The following is a 22,434-nucleotide window of genomic DNA, read 5'->3' on the forward strand; positions in this document are numbered from 1 at the left end:
TTTCCATTAGTAGATGGATTTTAAAAGAGAAGGTGACACATTAGAAATCATTGATTCTCACGGATGAGAATAGCTCACCAGGAAAAGACATAAAATCGGGTCTGTAAAAAGAAAACATTTTAAAATACAGTTCTACTTTGTATTTGAAGATTGTTTTTAGCATGATTTTTTTATAATGTGCCATGTCTCCAATCAATTGCTGTGCCCTTTTATCATTTTTGAAAAGTGAGAGTTTCTATTATCAATGTTAAAGGCTTCACAAGATTACCTGCGTTACCTTTCATCAGCAGAGGCACAAAAATCTGATTTTCTTCCCTTGCCACTCCAGCTAATAGTTAGTTAATGGATGTATCCCTGTGCTTCACTTACAGATAAAACAAGATTTATGGTGATCTAAGCCATGAAGATTGTATAGTAAAATTTTACACAATGACACAGAAAACTGTCAATATATTGATTTTATAAAAAATAGCACTGCTGATTTCCACAGAAAGTGAAGAGATACAATTGCACAATGTTGGTTACAAGAACAACACACACAGGCCTCAAATACGCTTGCCAGAGTTAAAAATGTGCTACAATACAGAAGCACCAGGCCCAGGATTAGGGTTAAGGCAAAATGTAACACAGATATTTCAATATTACAAAATACTTCCAGCTCTCTCAAGGAGTAGAGAAAATAATCAGCAGGATGAAGGCTAATGATAATCTAACCAGTGGGGTAACTGCGCACTGCTGGGGACGTAATGCAGAGCAGAGGATGCGATTGCAATCTGCTCTAACTGAATATAACTTGTTGTCTTAGATACTAGATTTCAGCAAGCTGTGTGTAGATATGATGCATTTGATAGCTAAATCTTCAACTGTTACATAAAAACTAACACTTATTAGTTCTGAACATTGTTTTCAATTAATGTATAATGAGTGTATATTTAAAAAAATGCTTTTTCAAGCGTTTGAAAATATATATATTTATATATAGAGCACATAATATTTGAATATATATATATATATATATATATATATATATATATATATACACATATACACACGACACTGTCCTATTGCTTTCTGCCTGGCAGCGCTGAGATCACTCATATAGTTTACTTCTGAAAAATGTTGTTAATTCTGTATACTAGTTACTGTTACAAAACTTTAAGTGAAGGTATTAAGTGTTTTAGGAGGATTAAGAAACAAATTCTAAGGGGCAAGTTCACAAAAGTGTGTTGCAAACCTCCAAACATCGGATGTTTCCAAACCACACCCAAAAAACGGGTATTCTTGTCAAAACTCTTTTATGAAGCACCAATTTTTAGTGAGTTCCATGGATTTGAAAAAAGAGGAATTGACCTCTGATGTTTAAAATTCTCTGAGCTTTTCAAGCCCGTTCATTTAAATAGGGTTTCTAGTGTATGTGCTACTGGTAGAAACCCTTGTAAAGGAATGAACATACTGAAATTTATGTGAAAACCACTGTCAATCGAGTTTTCCATTACTAACTAAGCAGCCAAATAGAATAATAAGATATTTGGACACCAAATTAGAGGTGGAAGTTTAATTCCAAATTATCCTGTATTTTGTAGTGTTTAACTGAGTGGTATAGATTCAACTTTGCATCAGGCCTATTGTCTCAATATTCATATTATTTTCTATATGTATCGTTCAGTCAGTATGCATAATCAATAAAATGGAAAGTATTTTCAGAGGATTTCCATTTAGCATGGCAATGACTCTAATGGAACAATTAATAGATATGGATACTAGCCTCTTGATTGGCAGCATGTATCAGATCTGCAAGTTTGCCATGTAGTCAATGCACATATATAACAATGATGGAATATGTTATTTTATTATATGTAAGGACTCATTGTCCTTACCTGAAATCTTCCCTTAAAGATTACACACATAAACTCCAGAGAAACAGTCATTAAGGTCTTAAATACCTATCTATAGCCAGACCCTGTGCTTGGAGTCTATGGCACATAAACTCCAGAGCAACAGTCATTAAGGTATTGTATCCCTATCTATAGCCAGACTGTTTTATCAATAAGTATGCTGAAGTTTTATTTGCTTCATTACCACATCTATATTTAACACAGTTTGTGGACATCAACTACCTTGGGGTTTCCTCTCTATGTACCACCTGCACGTTTTACTCTTTTATGTCCAATTGAAATATTGGCTGCCAGATCGCACGTTCCTATCACAATCACTGACTCCACTGTTATTTTAGTTACATGTTAGCATGTAGCACAATACATAGGGTAATGTGTATTATAAAACACACCATTGGTACTGTTAATCCAGTCCTGCAAGACATCAGCAAAAGTTTTGCCATTATTAGTCTGTAAAATCCCCAAAAATTAATTTAGGCCTGGAAGGCCTATGGGAAATTCTTCTATATTGATGGCACAATCATTTCTAGTACAACAGGATAAGGCATATAGCTTCAGTTTAACCACTGGCATTGCATCTATGGCTGCAGGTTCGGTTTAATGTTAAAGGTATGACTATTGACTAAGATCTTTAGGAACTCCCCACAGACCAAGGATTTGAAGATATCCATTACATAATGTCAATATAAATCTTACAGTTTTGATCCAAACCTCCTGTTTTGTAATGTGCCTGAGAAGCAATAGTTAACCTAAGACTATGTTCTCCCTATAAAGCAAAATGCAAGTGCAGTTGATATAGGTGCTGACTCCTAGTATACATTTTACATTTACTGTAGGACAATTTTTCTAAAAATATATCTGAATGAAAAAAGTCACAGTTTCTATTTTAACAATTAGATAAGCAACAGTACCGGGTCCAGACTGAAGAAACACCAGTGGGAACTGGGTGGTCAAGAAGAACCATATTGAATATTAGAGGACCTTAGCAAAGTTGTAACAGAAGCTCCCTCAGTGCAGCATTTACAACTTGTTTAATTACTAGTGTAGAGGAGGCAATTCATAATAAGAATATCATAATATTCTGGTCTGTAAGGAGATCTCTAAAGATTGGCCACTAACCACTGCCCAGGACAGGTTGACTATATACAACAAATCAGTGTTGATGGAAGGACACAAATAGGACAGTGACACAAAGACATGATCAGGAAGAGACAGATAAGAAATACAAAAATTAGCAAATGGTCAATGGACTGTGGTAGACATTCGTATTACACCGACACACACTAAAGCACAAAAAAAATGAAATAGAGAAAATATAAATAGAAGTATAAATATCCTAGAAAACAGTAAAATTCCCCAGGGGCCTTCTTCAATTTTCTTGCAGCAAAATAAATAAATAAATAAAAGCAGATTGATTTAATAAAGCATGTCCAGAGATCACGTTGTCTTTCTAGATCCTTTAAAATTGTAATGCTGTTTTCTCAAAAGCTATCTTCTTTTGCAGTCCGCAAATTAGTACCACACACTGGTTACTTGCTCATAGTCTCAATACATTAATAGAGTCTGCGTGATTAATAGACCAAATAATTGTCCATCGTTATGACTTATTAGTAGAGGCTGCTCCAGGGTTTAATAATTACGGATAATTAGACCTGCCAGCGAGTTATTCAGTGATATGATAGAGGACTAAGGGGTGGTCCCAGCTTAATAACTCTTTTACTGCTCTTCCTAACTTACTAGCAATGAATGCAATGAATTGCTGGATTGTGGAAAAAGAAAATATGATGAGAAAGATGTTATATCAGAGAATGACCAGATCAGCATTTAATCTGTGAAAATGTAACCTGCTGGTGTGCACTGACCTTGGCTTGCTACATTATTAGCAGTCTACTTAATATATTATATATGTGTAGTTATCATTTAACTCATTAGTGCCATAAAGGCACACTTACCTAACACTTGTTTTTCAAATGTTCAGCTGTTTTAGGCTTAATTTAATCCAAAACCCCACAACTAATAACAGTCAATGCTTAAAGATTAAAAGCATATTTGATATAGACTATAATGTATATAGGATTTTTATGTTCATGTGAACTCTATTAAATACCTATAGCCTGTTACCAAAACATATTACATCTAGTAGACATTTGAACTTCAAACTAAAGCTTCACATATGTTTATCTTTTATTTATTCCTATATTAGTTTTAATTATGCTGGCATTTCTGATATGGGTAGAGGCAGTATAGACAGCAAACTGTCTATCAGTGATCTAAATTGAAAGCACTAGTACACTATAAGAGACAACAAAAATCTGATATCCGATTGGTTGCTATAGCTTACTAGCTTACAGAACATGTATTGCAATTAGCAAATAAGCCTTTATGTATGTCATCTTTAGGGATGCTAGGCCACATGTTGATTTCTTTGATTTGAGTGTCAATTTTCAAGGAGTCTCTATTAATATATTTGTTTTACATCCAGCTGACACATTAAGATAAAAATGACACCTTTTGACTAAGGCATTTCAATTTGACCTAAGTTAAAGGACTTGTACACATAGATATTGACATTGGGCATTCGGCACTCTTTCTTAAAAATTGCCCCCACTGTCCAAAAAATAATGTAAGAATGGTCCTGTCCACATACTTTCTGACAAGCGTGCATTTCTCTTTGCGTCAACTGCAGCAGGCGCGATAATGTTTTAGAAAATATAATAGTGCTCCATGGGAGCACATAGTGCTCTTTTTTTGGAGCACAGCAGTGCATATACCCTGCAGCTCTACTCAGAGGTTACAGAGGATTGCAACACTAGGAGGAGGGAAGGGAGTGGTGCAAGTGAGCACATGGTAATGATCAACCTATCCAAGTTGGCCTCCATGAGTCTCAATTGGGTAAGTGGGCATAAGGGTGTGGGGCTCAGAGAATCGCATAATTTTAGCCTCGCCCCCATGCCAAAATTATGCATGGGGGCATAGTCAAAAATATGCGATTCTCGTAGAATAGCATCATGGAGGTTCAAAGTCTGTCCACTTCACTAGGAAGTGGGCAGATGCGGGAGATTTGTCAGCTCTCCTGGAAGTCCGGAAGACCTGCAAGGAATTCTGGAGTCTCCCGGACATTCTGAGAGAGATGGTAAGTATGATTAGTAAACCTGAGCATTCCTCTGGCCACACCTCCAATGGATGGCTATGTGAAGCAGCCATCTGATGGCAAACAAACAATAAAGAATGGGTATGCACTGCCTAATATGTCAGCGCTTTATAAATAAAAGATAATAATAATAATATTAATAATAAACTTGATACATTGACTCCATACTACAATCTACTCCAGGGAGGCTTGAGAATATGCTTTGAATGCTCTGTTAAAAGCAAGTGCAAAGTACACCGTTTTGTCTTTAGTTTTTAAAAGTATTGTTTTTCAATTTCCATGTGTACAAGGCCTTATATTACTGCTGCAATACAAAACTATGAGCTCATGCCCTTGACACACTGTATATAGTCTTATTTTTGTGGAAAGCAGAAAATGTAGGATATTTGGCATATTTGAACTATATTATTTTCCCTTGTGTGTGATTATTTAGGTTCATTTTTTATCTTTTGTTAGTCATCTTTTCTCACAAATGTATGTAAAAAGGAGCACTGTTTTAATTTCCAATGTTTCTCTGACTCACCATGGAGTACATATGTAATTTGCTTTCTACAGTACACACCACAGAATTTAGGAATAGAATGGCTACAAAATGGCACCACTGCTGAAAATGGTTGCCAGTATGTTTATACTTTAACAATATTTATATTAAAGTGTGACCATTTTATTTCGCAGCTCTGTAAAATGAAAAAAAAAGAGAATTGTATATGATATGGACAAAAAAAAGAAATAGTAAAAAAGTAAGCAAAGTACAGTAAATGAAGAACAGTGTATTAAAAGATGAGCGAGGGACCCTGGGTGAAAGGCAGGTTATGTTGAACTTCAAACATCACTATCCGTCTTAATGATGTGAAAAAGCGTGACATTGAAAAGCACCTGGTGTCCATTGTTCCAGGCATAGAGGGCACGATCCCGGGCATTGTAATCCAGCATGGATATGTGAAAGTACTGATTATGAAATGGGATGTCCATGTACTCATATGAAGAGGACTTGGTTGAGTATGAGTAGTAGACCTTGGCCCCAGTAAGATGGTTGTTGGTGACATACAATGTGCCACAAATCATGAAGGACTCTCCCGCACTCCTCTTGGGGTAATCAGTACTCCAGCTTTTAACTACTTCTAATGTGTCCTGTCGCAGCTGGCTGATAACAATATTGCCAGCATTCTGGTTGGTAGCATAAACAGCCCATAGTCCAAATTCATCAGCCATTAGATCAATGTCAGAGTAGCCACCCCATGTGTAAGGATAGACATTGTTGAAACCAGCGTTGTCCAAGCTACGCTGGGCCAGGATCTTCCCTGTACTAAAGCTGTACTTAATAATGATGTTGCTCTGGTACTTGTTGAAGAAGAGTGACCCATTGTAAACCAGGTGGCTGGTACCAGCCCATTTAACTGGTAATGTGTAAGTCCTGGATTCAGCTCCAGTGACAAAATCTGCCAGTGACTTGTACTCACGCACAATCTTGCTAGTAGTGAATCCTTCCATGTACCAGACCTGGAAATAAAGAAGATGTAATACTCAGTCATTCACGGTTGTAATTATGCGTAATATGCACTTAATCAACATTATGAGTCTATCCCCTTCCATCCATCTATTTATCCAATGACATATGTATAACATTAGCAGTCTATTAGACTGTTATGGAGGTTGGCAGCACAGAGGGCCCTGTCACAGAAGAAAAAATGTTGCTTATAGTACAAATGCAATATGGATTTATATCATATTTATTAAGTCAGTTATATGAATTGGAATGATAAAACAACTGTATATATAATTCAGACTAATGTGCCAGATTGCTACTAATGCATTTAGTACTCCACCCTGTTGGATACTGGCTAGGGATCATAGTGGGTATGATTTTGTGATAGTATGTAGCCCCATCACAATTTTTCCTATGGATCCCAGACATTTATAGCGAAGACTCTAAGGCATCTAAATGTATAGACAGTTCTAAAAATTCAAACTTCTGAGGATAGATTTTGTCACTGGAGCTGAATCCAGGACACATTACCAGAACAGTGGCGCACCAACCAACGGTACTGTACAGCAGCCGCGGCGCTGTCAAAGAAGCGTCCGTGGCAGTGCTGTATTGTAGTATAATACAGCACTGCCGCGGATGCTACTTGACAGCGCCACGGCTGCTGTAGATTTTAGACTCGCATGCGCAGCAGCTCCCAATCGCAATATTATTATTTTTTCCGGGGGGGCAGAAACCCTCCCTTCTAAATCCTGCGTTCGCCCCTGCAGAAACTGCTGATCTCCTGAGATTTTCATGCAGAACAGTATCTAGAGTTTACAAAAAAAAGGTGCACAAGGAAAAAAACATCCAGTGAGCGACAGTTCTGTGGGCGAAAATAACTTGTTAATGAGAGAGGTCAAATGAGAGCGGCCAGACAGCCTGGGGGCACTGTTGTAAACATGCATTACAACAGTGGTATGAAGAAGAACATCGCTGAACGCACAGCACATAAAAACCTTGAAGTGGATGGGTTGCAGCAGAAGAAGATCACACCGTGTTCCACTCCTGTCAGCTAAGAACATAAAACTGAGGCTACAGTGGGCACAGGTTCACAAAAGTTAAAGTTTGGAAAAAAGTTGCCTGGTCTCAATTTCTGCTGCGAGATGCAAATGGTAGTGTCAGAATTTAGCATAAACATCTTGAATCCATGGATCCATCATGCCTTGTGTCAACAGTGCAGGCTGGGAGTGGTGGTGTAATAGTGGTGTGGAGAATATTTTTTTTCACAAATTAGGCCCTTTAATGCCAGTAGAGCATTGTTTATATGCAGCAGCCAACCTAATTATTACTGCAGACCATGTGCATCTCTTTATGTTGACAGTTTACCTATCTTCTAATAGCTACTTCCAGCAGGATAATGCAACCTATCGCAAAGCACACGTCATCTCAAGCTGGGTCCATGAACATGACAGTGAATTCAGTGTACGCCAATGGACTCTGCAGTGACCAGAGCTCTATATAACAGAGAGCCTTTGGGATGCGCTGGAATGCATGTGCAGCTAATAAACTTGTAGCAACTGCCTGATGCTATCATGTCAACATGGACCAGAATCCCAAAGGAATGTGTCCAGCATCTTGTTGAATTCATGTCATTAAGGCCTACAAAAAGCTAGAAGGGTGTACATAACAAAGTGGCCACTGAGTGTTTGTAACATACATATACATTATATATATATATATATATATATATATATATATATATATATATATATATGCACCTCCTGGCATGGTATTGTGATCTTTTATAATTTAGTTTCTAGGGAAAATCACGTACCAGAAATACAATAAAGTTGTGCTCCTTCATACAGTATGATGAACCTCTGTATCTTTTAGCTCCTCAGTTCCACATACCCGCAGATGTTTAAATGAAAATAGAAGTAAAAAAACTTGAATAGTGGTCAATAGTGGTTTTTCGTTTGATACACTACCTGTGCACAGAGTGTACAGGGAGTGTGATGGGACTTATGGTATACATACACATAAAAATATCTAGAAGTGTGCTAAGAAGAGACCTATGGTGGAATCATTCACATTATATTAGTGTTTTGTGCACAGGTAGTGTATCAAAAGAAAAAACAATATTGCACTATTTCAAACTTTTCTACTTTTATTTTTATGTAAACATCTGTGGCTATGTAGAACTGAGGAGCTAAATTATACAGTGGGTCATCATACTGTATGAAGCACAACTTTATTGTATTTCTGGTAGGTGATTTTCTCTAAAGATGAGAGTATAAAAGATGACAATACTGCAATAGCTGAATTTGAGTGCTATTGACTTGTACTGTGTTCATGTACGTATATATATATATATATATATATATATATATATATATACACATACACATACAAGTTAACCCGTGCATGATACTCATGCATTCTAGTCAAATCAAGCTACTTAAGGTGTTAAAAAGGTTCTTGTCATGCATTTGGGGCTTGGCCAGGCCCCCTCGTTGGAAAAGCGTTACTTCCCGACATAAGCGCCCTTTTTTAAAGTGGTTTTATCCACATGTCACCACGTCATCATTTTTCTCCATCACCTCATCCTTCATCTTTATCGCCACATCTATCCAGATGTCTATCCAGACACAGGGATCTCTCTCAGCGGTCCTGAGTATCACACTCCTCTCGCTCTGTCACCCCCGGTAACTACAAACCACTCCCCACTGTCACCCCCGGCAACCACCAACCACTCCCAACTGTCACTTCTCCTTCAAGAAATATATATATATTTTTTTAAAATCTTTATAAAAACTTTTAACAATTAACAAATTAAAAACATCTTAGTATACCAAATTTCAGCCCTTTCTGAGTTTTTTTCCCCCCCACACACTAAGAATTTAGTAGGTCAGTGCATAACTTCGCCCAGCAGGTGGCGCTGCAGCTTGGTTTTTTTCCACACACAGACACACGCCACTAGGCTTTTATATAGTAGATTATATATATATATATATATATATATATATATATATATACACACACATGTATATATACACACACAGAGTAGGAGACCAGGTGGAGCACCTGGTCTCATCAATTAAAGAATCAGCCAGAGCAATGCCTGGCAGGAAGCTTAAAAACCTGGGTTTGAGTTGTGTGTGGGAGACTGGTGCCAACAAGTGGCCAGTGACCAGTTAGGGACCTTAATGTGATAGCCAGCATTTGGGACTGTGCTTATTTCTGTGAATATGTTTGATTTTATAGCTGAAGACACTGCCAAGACTGTTTATCCCTCGTGACAAGTAAATAAATGTCAAAGTGGTTCAGCAGACACCTGTGTGAGGAGCTATCTGTTTGCACGCGTTTCACAAAATATATATATACTACATACGCGATTGTTTTTCTCGGAGGCTACAGGATCTGTCATCCAGGCTCCAAACCTTGGCCCAGATGCCTTCACTGTAAGTGGTCCAGTAATCTTCATTAGTTTTCCGCAAGCTAAAAGAAATTTAATAATAATAAGACTGGTATCAGAAGACATGAAGGAAATCCTACAAACTTAAGACTGTTCAATACAATGAAAATACTCAAATAGTACTATACATTTCATGCATTAATATTCCAATTAGCACAGATGTTATGTTAACATAATTTTAATAATCTTGTTATACATAATAATCTTTTATCCATAGTCATAAATGTGTGCCTTGAACCTCCATTACATCTTCTGCTATAGTAACATAGTTAACAGTACTTGAGCTTTAAATATGAATGATAATGATATACAGCATATCATATGTATTATATACAACTATAATATATAAAAAAGTGTCACTTGTCTTATTAATGTTGCAAATAAGTTTAACAAGTGAGAAACTAGTTTCTATAGCAACCTATTAACAGAAATGTTATATCTTTAAGAACTGGAGGTGTTGAGGAGCTAGGAGGTCATGATACACCCAGGTTTTGAACTTATCTTGCATTTTAAATAGTAGAGAGTGCAAAATATATCAATATGTGAATATCAAGTAGTACTATATTTTCGCATAGAAGCTCTGCATCAGCATAAACAAAGTGGTCAAGAAAAAAGGCACCCCAAACACCAACAGGAACGCTGCACCTCCCATAAGTGCCGTACTTCTTAGCTGCATTTAAAAACTTTGTGCAAATGCCCCTGTCTGGGTTTCTGCAAATGACCCTGTTATTCTTCCATTTGCAAATAAATATGCATACCCCCATTTGGAATTGTTAGGACGCTGGCATTTTGAAGTGACTGACTCACCCATTGATGCTTTCATTTTTATGGTAACCAAATGAGTCATTACTGATGTCATCTTCCTTCACCTATTACCCAATTCTGATCACTAATGGATGTCCATCTCACTTCAACATTGGACATAATGAATTTAAAGGTTATGCATTACTGAGCTGAATACAATAAAAGAAATGCACAGTGTGTATTGGTGGATTCATACACAAGGACAGGGCCAGTGATGTCAAAACAACTGAAACAGCTTCTATACCTGGATCAGATCCGATTAGCAGACTTCAGAGGAGCTTTAGTTGTGTGTAATGAAGTAGGGAAAAAATACTTTACTTTTTCACAAGCTGCACTGCAATGTCACATCAACGACAAACTTTATACTTTACCTTCATGCTTCATATCTTATTTCAATTTTGTAGTATAGTGGTGCCTTAAGTATTAAATTAGAATTGGGTCTTTTCTGACAGGCACAAGATCCACAAACATGCACCTCTCTGTTTCAGCCTCATTCACTGATTATAAATTCAAGGAAAAGTGAATTTACTGATACAGAATAGAGAAGCAGAAAAGCAGAACTCAAGGATTGTATGGCTGGAACTTCGAGTCTCTGCAAAATGGCCTCTTATGCCTCTAAATTCAACGTGCGCTACATTTTGCCTTAACTTCACTACTTTATATTTGTCATGTAGTAGACTCTCCTCAACCCAGATACTGATTATCCTGGAAATATATTCAGAATTAATATCATCCAAGGGTACGGAAGAATCCTGGAAATATGCAGAAAACACTATTCCTATATAACAATAACAACATTCTGGGGTTTATTTAAAAAGTGAAAAAAAATGTAAAAGCGCAGGGAATATTTTTGTGCAAATGCATGTTTTTCTGCCATTTGCATATACCTATGCATGCCCCCATTAGACATTTTTAAATGCTTTTGATGTCTTTTTGCAGTAACGTAGCATTCAGCAAGAAATGTCCTAATGTTTCCAAGCCCTCTCCATCAGAGGGAATAACATTTTATTCACTAACATCTTGAAAACTAACTTGTGTGCTAGGAGCAGTGATTGTGCTTGATGTCACTCGGAGGAGGAAGCTGCATTTCTGCTGCACCTCTGCAGTTTTCTATAATTGTAAATTTGCATTGCTCCTGAGAAGATGTTGCTCCTTGATGGCATAGCTTGTGCCTTTTTTTTCTGTGCCCTTGTGGTAGGCATTAACAGTATAATAGATGCAACCAAAAAGAGCTGACTGGAACAATGAATATTTATTTTTCATTAACAAAGATGGATGTTCCTCTCAGCTGTAATAGCTTTGTTCTTATGATATCTATTACTACTTCTAAGGTTTTGCTGGGGTTTTAAACCCAAGACATTTGTGCTTCAGTGCATGCTCCTTAGCGTCTGGGCTCTTGGAACAGGTGCTGTGCTGTGTCTCTCCCTATATTCTATTGTGTCTATTGTCTCTTCCTTCTGGTTTATCTTCTCCACTATAACACGTCCAGCTGCAGTGAATTCACAGCAATATCCTGCCTTTCTCTAACAGTGGAGATCGCTGGCTAATTTTGTGTCTGTGACCGGGAACAGCATTCTCCATTTGTGGTTTGGGTGACGGTACCTTTCCCATCCTTTTATCTACCTTGATACTGTCTTGTCGTTTGCGCTTTTTTATATCTGTGTCCTGTCTATGTGTTTAGTTTGACTCCTGGGGGTATATTTACTAAACTGCGGGTTTGAAATAGTGGATCGGATTCTAGCTGTCATCTTGTAGAATGTACTAAATAAATAACTAGAATCTGATTGGTTGCTATAAGCAACATCTCCGCTTTTTCAAACCCGGTTTAATAAATATACCCCCTGGTATTGATGTCTGCCTGATTACTCTGGTTTACTCCTTTTATTTGTTTCTGTCAGTTTAATGTTAGCCATCAATAATAAAACTTTCCTAAATAAACTCCCAACCTACCCATCCTGCTGTGGGATTCCGTCCCCCTTGTTGTTGAACAGCAATCCATTACTGATCATTACACTACTTGCACATTATTTGAAAATGGGACTAAGGCTGTGTATGTTTTGAGATATATATATAGTGGTCAAAGGGGAAATTTAGAAGTGGAGGTATAAAAATTTAGAAGTGGCTTTATGGAAAATATAAGCGATTAGAATTTGATAGTTTTATAATCAAAACAGTAGGAGAAGTGGTGGTATGGCATATCATAATATACAAGATCACTTTGACCCCTATATATCTATATTGTTTTATAAATAATATACACAGTCCGTTGCTTACTGTTTGTCCATTTCCCCACATGCCACCAATAAGAGTATAATTAGATAAGACAATACTGATTTTCTTAGTGACTGATTGCACTTATCCAGGAGACTCCCCACAATGCTCCCTGAACACTCATGCAGCTAAAGCATAAGAGCACAAGATTGTAATAGATAAATAGCAGCTCTTTAAAGAAATCATTTTGAACCTAATCAAAATTACATTTGCTTAGAAGAAAGATAGAATGAGAAAATACATACTTCCACGCATTCTCTAATTACTATAAAGTGCTTTCTGCCTTTTGTAACAAAAAAACAAAGATATTTAAATCTGTACCAGGTGATACAATAACTATTAAACAGTCAAGCTCCTGGAGTGCAGGAAATGTAACCAGGCATATCTGCATCATTAGAACAGACCTCCTGCTTCTTTTGGGTCTTTTAATAATGATTAAACTAGGGCGTCAGAGTTTTTAATGCAATTTCTTAGAAGGATAACCATAACTGAGACAATACATTAACTGCTCAGTCACTCTTGTTATTTATGTTAAAATCAAAATAGATTCAAGAACTTGATATTCATAAAAAAGAGTGGGGGAATGTATCAAACTGAGTTTTTTCCATACTTCAATTTAAAAATGTGTATTTTTGCGTGTTTTCCAAACCGTGTGATTTATCCCAGTAAAAACCACAATTCAACCTGCATGTCTTCAACTCGGCAGAATATGAATCACAGTGCCAGATTTGCCTCCAAGGATCCATGTCAAAATGCTGCTGTTTGCAAAACCTGACGGAAAATTGCACAAAAAGGTGCACATTTTATATATGTTCTCATGAGTGATAAGATGAGTCAAGAGTGGTCAGATTATATCATACATGCCAACTCTCCTGGAATGTCCAGGAGACTCCCGAATTTCGGGTAGGTCTCCCGGAATCCCGGGAGAGCTGGCAATTCTCCCACATCTGCCGGCATGGAGGGGTGTATGGGCGGAAGGGGGGCGGACCGCCATTTTGCCAAAATGGTGCGAATCGCGAAGCCCTGCCCCTTCCGCCCTCCCTTCACACCCCTCTTCAGTGATCTCCCAGAGGGAGCCAGTCAAAAGTAGGTAAGTATGATTATATGCATTTTCATCATGATGCCTATAGGCGCTTGATTTACAATCTCTAGAATTCTCCCATAAAAATATGCTTAGACACAAATCTTATGATATGTACAATTGTGGCCAAAAATATTGTCACACTTGCATTTTTTCAAATAATTCACTATTTCCCCTAAACATAAAGTGAAATTAACAACAGTATTTGGTCAATTCTTTCTCTGTTAATATACAGAACTGTTGTTTTTTTTTCCTGAAGTTAGTACTGTATATCCTTATAAATGAGAAAATGAAAAAAAATAGTATTGACAAAATTATTCACACCCTAGTCTTAATATTTGGTAACATAGTCTTTGTTCAAAATAACGGCAATCACCCACTTCCTATCGCTATGGATGAGCATGCACCTCTCTACTGGGAATTTGGTACACTCTTCTTGTGCAGACTGTTCCAGTTCTTCTAAATTTGAGGGCTGCCTTCTCCCAATTGCTGTATTCAGATCCCTCTATAGGTGTTCTATGGGATTTAGATGTGGCCACTTATTCAGTGCAGCACAGCAACACCAAAACATCAGTGAATCTCCTTGTTTGGGTGTAGGGAAGATGTTCTACTCATTTTGTTTTCTGTAAACATAGGGATGATCTGCTTTACCAAAAAGCTCTAATTTATTGTTATCCAGCCCCAGGCTAGTCAGCATGGGGCTGGATTCCCTAGGTAGATGGGGTCCACAGAAAAAATGTGCCCCTCCTACCGGGGTACCCAGCCCCGTGCTGAAAGCACTGTGGTGTAATGGTAATTTAATTGGTGTAAAAAAAAATTGTCCTTGGTAGTCCCAGCAAGCACACACTGCCATTAACAGTTTGAGTATGCTGGTGTTTGTAGTACTACAAGCACCAGCATACCCATTGCTACCAGGTTGATTTTTTAATCGAAAGTTGGAAGACCTTGGAAGATCTTTTTTCTTTTATTTTCTTAACATTGTGGGTTTTTTTAAACCTTGGAAGACGTTGAAAATATTTTATTTTTTTGTTTTGAACAAGCATGTACAATTGGAATTATTACAGATAAAGACCCTTGATTATGATGACTACTTCAGATTTTTTTAAAATTTATTTCAAATAAAGTAGTTTAAAAACGGCTGTGTGTGCTTTATTTACATATTGTCATGGTACATTAGAGGTCCTAGTGGGCACTGGGTGTCAGGGCATGATGGCTCTGAATCTTCCCCGAGTGCCAGCAAGCCCTGGCAGCTATTTATATGCTGGTGCTTGTAGTATTGCAAGCACCATCATGCCCAAACTGTTAATGGCATCCTGCGCTTGCTGTGACCTGTAGAGCACCAGGAACAAAATGGTGTTTTACATTAATTAAATTATTATTACCTGACACCCACCACCTAGGGGTGTGGGAAAAATACTATTGCTTTCAGCACAAAGCTGAGTACATCCTGCATTTTATTTTGCGAACCCCATTTCCCTAGGGAATCCAGTCCAGTGCTGAACAGCCTGGGGATGGTTTGTCATTATGGCAGGGGGACTCCACACTGCTGGTTCCCATGCTATAGTGCACCAGCCCTGGTTGGCAGAGCCTAGTGCTGGTACTAGTAAAATCGTGGGTACGCTACGTTTTTTGGCACTCCAATCTTACCATTACTGACATTTTTTTTTCTTTATTTGTTTTGCAGTTCCGGCAGTAGTATTATGTACTGTTGGCGCTAGTACTGGTGGTAGTGCCAACATTGTCGCTTTCTCACAGTTTAGCTGTTACAACCTGTCGACAGCCACAATGTCGACATTTTAACTGTGGTGACATAATAAATATTTTGCTATTCTGAATGTCGCCATTTTCATTGTCTTCATTTCGACAACATCCAATTTGAACTGTTAAATATACAGTGTCCAAGATTATGTAATTGAAGCTATATGTTGTAACATTGTGCTGTAAAAATATTTTATACATATATATCTGCACTGTAGTTGTATCTTTCTATAGTGTATACAGCCTCTATAAAGAAACTTTAGTGTGATTATAAAGTTGATAGTATTTAAATAATGAAAGACTGGATTAAACGTGGTCTAAATAGCGCAAGGGAAGATGTGAATGTGACTTAACAAAGTGGTATCTGAGGAGGAGTACTAGGGTACTGAGTATATAGTATCATCTTTAATATCCTCTTATTTCTGGAGGTATGGTATAGACTACCAATTACATATTGTGTATGTTTAGTAGCAGTGATTATGCTTTTGGTAATTATTATTATGATGATGTGTAAAACACAGACCCTTTTACACCTGCTCATTATCCCCTTTGCACCAGTATTACTGATCAACCATCTCCATCTGCAAAGGACTCCAGTGTCTTGGTTTCCAAATTTTATTTCCTTTAGTTAAGTGTCTAACATTGCTGAGAACTGAACATTTTGTTCAGAAATTAGGAATCTTCCATACACATTGTTATATGCAAGCTAATTACTAGTCATATAGAACTGCAAATATGTGTTTGTGAGTTAATATAAAGTATTAACTTGATGTGGTTCATAGTTTGTGCCAGCCATGTGTTAAAACTTAAAAGGGGTAGGCTAAATTCATGTATATCTTTGAGCATGCTAAACTCTTCTGTTCTATCTATGAGGTATTTATGGATAGATAGTTCCAGACAGGTAGTTACAGATGAGAGCCCAATATCAGTTTAAGAGATAAAGGTCTTAAACACTTTCTTTAAGGTTATATTACTAGCATCAGTGATAGTCAACATACAGAAGGGGAACTTATCACCTGTTGAGTGTAGGCAATATCATCTTTGTAGAACATTCTGGTAAGATGTTAGTCCAGCGTAAAGAAAACCTAACTTGAAAGGTGTTGAGCAGAGGTCATATTCAACTAATTTGCATTTACACATTCTTTTTAGTTCTGACATCACAGGAAGAGAGGCTGTGGGCACATGAAGCATGATTTTTTCACTTTGGGGATTCAATTTCATATTGAGAAGTGTTCATTTATTCCTGCTTCTCCGAGCAAACAGAAATCAGATCATTCGTGAGATTAACATATCTGTTGATTTATTCCTTTTTATTTTACAAGAAACTGTTTATTATATCTTTGCATGTCATTTTGCTAATTATTTTTCATCTTAAGTATTGTGGATTTATTTTCATATTAAATTATACTTAATAAGTCCATGTCTCTGTATTCTTACGAATTGACGTTTCAGACTTGATTTTAGAACGCTACATAGTTGAAACAGAGGAGATCATTTGGTATATGTTAACTCTGGGTCAGGGGAGATCATTTGGTTTATGATAACTCTGATGAAAGTGAATAGTGATAAATTAGTTTAAATGGAGAATTGAAGGCTTCCTGAGTAAGAGTGTCAGTTCACCACAGAAAACCTTGGTGGTGGCAGAATTGATAAGGCAAAATTAGTATGTGGGACAGATAGGGAGTGTTTTAATAATTTTTAAACAGACCAGGTGGTTGTTTTTAAATAACCCTTTGTCACACACACATCACACAGGCTCAGGTGAGTGCTGGATCGTGACAAACACATTGATTATCTTACCTATATTTTACTTGGGACAACACAAATTTACATTTTATTAAGTTAACTATTGTCTCATAAGTAATGCTCTGGCAAACAATGAAATCAATTCAAAGAACCTTCAAAGAGCTGAAGACTTATGGGTCTATGAACAGGATGTACAGTAAAATACATGAATAGAACATATAAGAAAAGTCTTGTCTTACTGAGTTTTTTCATGCATTCTCTGAGGCGAGTCTCCAGTCCCAGAACCCTCCGGTGCAGTTCCTCATAGTCAAATGCTCCAATCTCTTGTTGGATGGTGGTGAGAATTGCAGTTAGATTTCTGATCTCTTCCTTGAACTGTGTAATGAGGCGAGCATCTGTTTTATACTGCTCCAAAACAGGGATTAATGGCTGCAGCTCATCCATCTTTTCTTTGAGATCCTATAATACACAGATAAATTGTAATGAACCCAATAGGATATGGGGCAAAATATCCATCTTTTATTAAAAAACAATAGTGCATGTTTTTAAATGAACATCGTGAATATACGTATGCAAATATGCACTCGACATTACAGTTATATTTGATACATTTATTATGTATAGCTTATGTCCCTGTACACCCACCAGGTATTATAATTTGGTTAGGAAGTTCCTTGTGACAAAGGGAACTTCAAAAACTTTTAGGCTGTCTTGAGACCTCACTTTCACTTGATCATGGTGAAAAGGGTGTGTGGCAGAGGGTGGTATGATGGTGAGGCTATGGAGGACCAGGTAAGTCAGCATAACAGTAGTAAATTTGTTTCCAATACGGCAGTAATATAGTGGTATATAACAGCATGTCTATCTAGTGGGCAGCATGGTGGCTTAGTGGTTAGCACTTCTGCCTGACACCAGTGGGGTCATGAGTTTGATTCCTGACCATAGCCTTATCTGTGTGGAGTTTGCATGTTCTTCCCATGTGTGCGTGGGTTTCCTCCGGGTGCCTCAGTTTCCTCCCACACTCCAAAAACAGACTAGTAGGTTGGCTGCTATAAATTGACCTTGGTCTCTCTTGGTCTGTGTGTGTATATGTGTTAGTGAATTTAGGCTGTAAGCTCCAATGGGGCAGGGACTGATGTATGGGAGATCATTGTACAGCGCTGCAGAATTTGTGGCTATATATATATATATATATATATATATATATATATATATATAGGATGTGCACCAGCGACTTTTGAGGTCTCGTGTTTTGTGTTTTAGATCCGGATTTTCTCTATGTTTTGGGTTCGGATTTGTTTTGCAAAACACCTGCCGAAACATTTTGGTTCGGATTTAAGGTTTTGGATTCGGATTTTTTTTGAAAAAAAACTAAAAAGTGTAAAAATCAAGTTTTTGGGCTTATTTTCACTCCTACGCTATTATTAACCTCAATAACATTCAATAACAAAAATTTCCACTAATTTAAAGGCTATTCTGAACACCTAACACCTCACAATAATTTTTTTTTTTTAGTACAAAACGTTGCAACGAGGTATCTTTCTGGACTGCGTAGAGGAGTGTTCCCCACAATACAATTAAAAACCCATCAACTGGTCTGAATTACACCCAAAAATAGTATCTGGACTGCGTAGAGGACTGGCCACTGGCCACCACAATATAATATATAGAAAACCTTCAACAGGTCTGAATTACACCCAAAAATAGTATCTGGACTGCGTAGAGTAGTGGGCACTGGGCACCACAATAAAAAATATATAGAAAACCTTCAACAGATCTGCATTACACCCAAAAATAGTATCTGGACTGCGTAGAGGACTGGCCACTGGCCACCACAATATAATATATAGAAAACCTTCAACAGGTCAGAATTACATCCAAAAATAGTATCTGGACTGCGTAGAGTAGTGGGCACTGGGCACCACAATAAAATATATAGAAAACCTTCAACAGGTCAGAATTACACCCAAAAATAGTATCTGGACTGCGTAGAGTAGTGGGCACTGGGCACCACAATAAAATATATAGAAAACCTTCAACAGGTCTGAATTACACCCAAAAATAGTATCTGGACTGCGTAGAGTAGTGGGCACTGGGCACCACAATAAAATATATAGAAAACCTTCAACAGGTCTGAATTACACCCAAAAATAGTATCTGGACTGCGTAGAGTAGTGGGCACTGGGCACCACAATAAAATATATAGAAAACCTTCAACAGGTCTGAATTACACCCAAAAATAGTATCTGGACTGCGTAGAGTAGTGGGCACTGGGCACCACAATAAAATATATAGAAAACCTTCAACAGGTCTGCATTACACTGCACATACGGCTGCTCCTCCATCCTCTCCATCATATACATGTTGGAGTTCCAGCGTGTGAAAACCTCTTGTTTTTGATAATGTCAGTGCATTTTGAATATTTTCAAATTTGCCCCACAACACTGAATGTACTTTATCTATGATACGCATCTATCTATCTTGACTGCGTAGTGTGGTGGCCGCGGTACACAATTTGGTACCGAGGCCACAATATAATTAAAAAACCCTCCACGGGTCATAATTCCACCAAAAAAGGGTATGGACTGCGTAGTGTGGTGTGCCCGGAACACAATTTTTTACAGCGCCAACAATATAATTAAAAAATTGGGCATCAACTGTCATCGTTGTTTAATATCTGATACACCTAAATATGGACTGCACAGTGGAGTGGCCCCGGTAGTAAATTTGGTGCCGGGGCCACAATACCTCCTCCAACTTCCAAGTGTAGTGTTTATAAAGACAGACAGCGTCCAAGTGTTATTAGTTGACTTTCTTAACCCTAAAATTGTCCCTGTTGCAAATATTCGTGCAATGGACAGTTACTTTTTCATTGAAAGACTCAAGCTTTCAAGTGTAGTGTTTATAAAATATAAACAACAATACAGTAGTTTTAGAGCAGGTCAATACCTCTTGTTTTAAATTATGACAGGGCATTTTACTTTTGGTTTAATTTCTTGAATTTGTTTAAATTTGGTTTTACTTTTTGAACATGGCAAACGACTGTTGATTGGTCATATAATGCCAAAAAAAAAGTTCCAAGATGGAATTGTCCTTGGGCCCTCACACCCACCCTTATGTTGTTGAAATAGGACATGCACCCTTTAACAAACCAATCATTTCAGCGACAGGGTCTACCAAACAACTTTGGCTGAAATGATTGGTTTGTTTAGGCCCCCACACCAAAAAAGCTATTCATCTCTCCCAGTACAGACTAAACAGGCTCTACTGAGGCAAGATGTCGTCCTCATCCTCAACCTCTGATTCCTCTCCCCCTACAGTGTGTACTTCCTCCTTATCACACATTATCAATTCGTCCCCGCTGGACTCCACAACCACAGGTCCCTCTGTACTATCTGGAGGGCAGTGCTGTACTTCATTGAGGAATTGATTATTCATTTTTATAAACATCATTTTTTCCACGTTATGAGGAAGCAACCTCCTTCGCCACTCACTGACCAGGTTCCCCGCTGCACTAAAAACTCTTTCCGAGTACACACTGGAGGGGGGACAACTCAGGTAAAATAGAGCCAGTTTGTACAGGGGCTTCCAAACTGTCTTTTTTTCCTGCCAGTAACAATATGGACTGTCTGACATGTCTATTTGGATGGTGTCAGCAAAATAATCCTCCACCATTTTTTCTGAATCAGTGAACTTTGTAATAGCAGTACCACTGGACTTATACTGCTGAATCAGTGAACTTTGTAATGTAGCAGTACCACTGGACTTATACTGCTGGATTGGTTTTGCAAATTTGGTTATAATTACTTTTTTTTTTTAATTTTTTATTTTAATTTTTTTTAAAATAAATTTTTTATTTTTTAAAAAATTGGGAATAATGGGGAAATAACTATGCCCTTAGAAGCACAGAGCACAGGACACAGCACCACTGGACTGAACAGGACACAGCACAGGACCCAGCAGCACTACTGAACTCAGCAGGACAGAGCACAGGACACAGCACCACTGGACTGATACTGCAGAATGTGTGAACTTTGTAATATTGCAGTACCACTGGACTTTTACTGCTGAATGTGTGAACTTGGTAATATTGCAGTACCAATGGGCTTATACTGCTGGATTGGTTTTGCAAATTTGGTTATAATTTATTTATTTTTTAATTTTTAATTTTTATTTTTTTTATAACTTTTTTTTTATTTTTTAAAAACTTGGGAATAATGGGGAAATAATTATGCCCTTAGAAGCACAGAGCACAGGACACAGCACCACTGGACTGAACAGGACACAGCACAGGACCCAGCAGCACTACGGAACTCAGCAGGACAGGGCACAGGACACAGCACCACTGGACTGATACTGCAGAATGTGTGAACTTTGTAATATTGCAGTACCACTGGACTTTTACTGCTGAATGTGTGAACTTGGTAATATTGCAGTATCAATGGGCTTATACTGCAGGATTGGTTGTGCAAATTTTGTGGTAATTAAAAAAAATTTAAATTAGTTTTTGGTATTTTTTTAAATAACTTTATTTTATTTTTTTAAACACAGGGGAATATTGGGGAAATAACTATGCCCTTAGAAGCACAGAGCACAGGACACAGCACCACTGGACTGAACAGGACACAGCACAGGACCCAGCAGCACCACTGACCTCAGAAGGACAGAGCACAGGACACAGCACCACTGGACTGATACTGCAGAACACAGCACAGCACAGCACAGCACAGCACAGCACAGCACAGCACAGCACTGAACTGAACAGCACGAGATATAGCAGGACAGAGG

General features: G+C 37.7%; 1 protein-coding gene across 2 annotated transcripts in view; it reads right to left on the reverse strand.

Moving 5' to 3' along the window:
• Positions 1-440: 440 nt before the first annotated feature.
• Positions 441-22,434, reverse strand: part of OLFM3 (olfactomedin 3) — a 171,999-nt gene continuing 150,005 nt past the window's right edge. For both annotated transcript variants that reach the window (XM_075182560.1, XM_075182559.1), the window contains exons 4-6: positions 17,886-18,105; positions 9,903-10,009; positions 441-6,546 (exon numbers count right to left, since the gene is read on the reverse strand). In XM_075182560.1, coding sequence (XP_075038661.1) covers positions 5,869-6,546; positions 9,903-10,009; positions 17,886-18,105 — 1,005 coding nt within the window. In that variant the 3' untranslated portion in view covers positions 441-5,868. The remainder of the gene's footprint in view (positions 6,547-9,902; positions 10,010-17,885; positions 18,106-22,434) is intronic.

This window comes from Mixophyes fleayi, chromosome 8 (genome assembly GCF_038048845.1).
Source record: "Mixophyes fleayi isolate aMixFle1 chromosome 8, aMixFle1.hap1, whole genome shotgun sequence".
NCBI classification, from domain to species: domain Eukaryota; kingdom Metazoa; phylum Chordata; class Amphibia; order Anura; family Limnodynastidae; genus Mixophyes; species Mixophyes fleayi.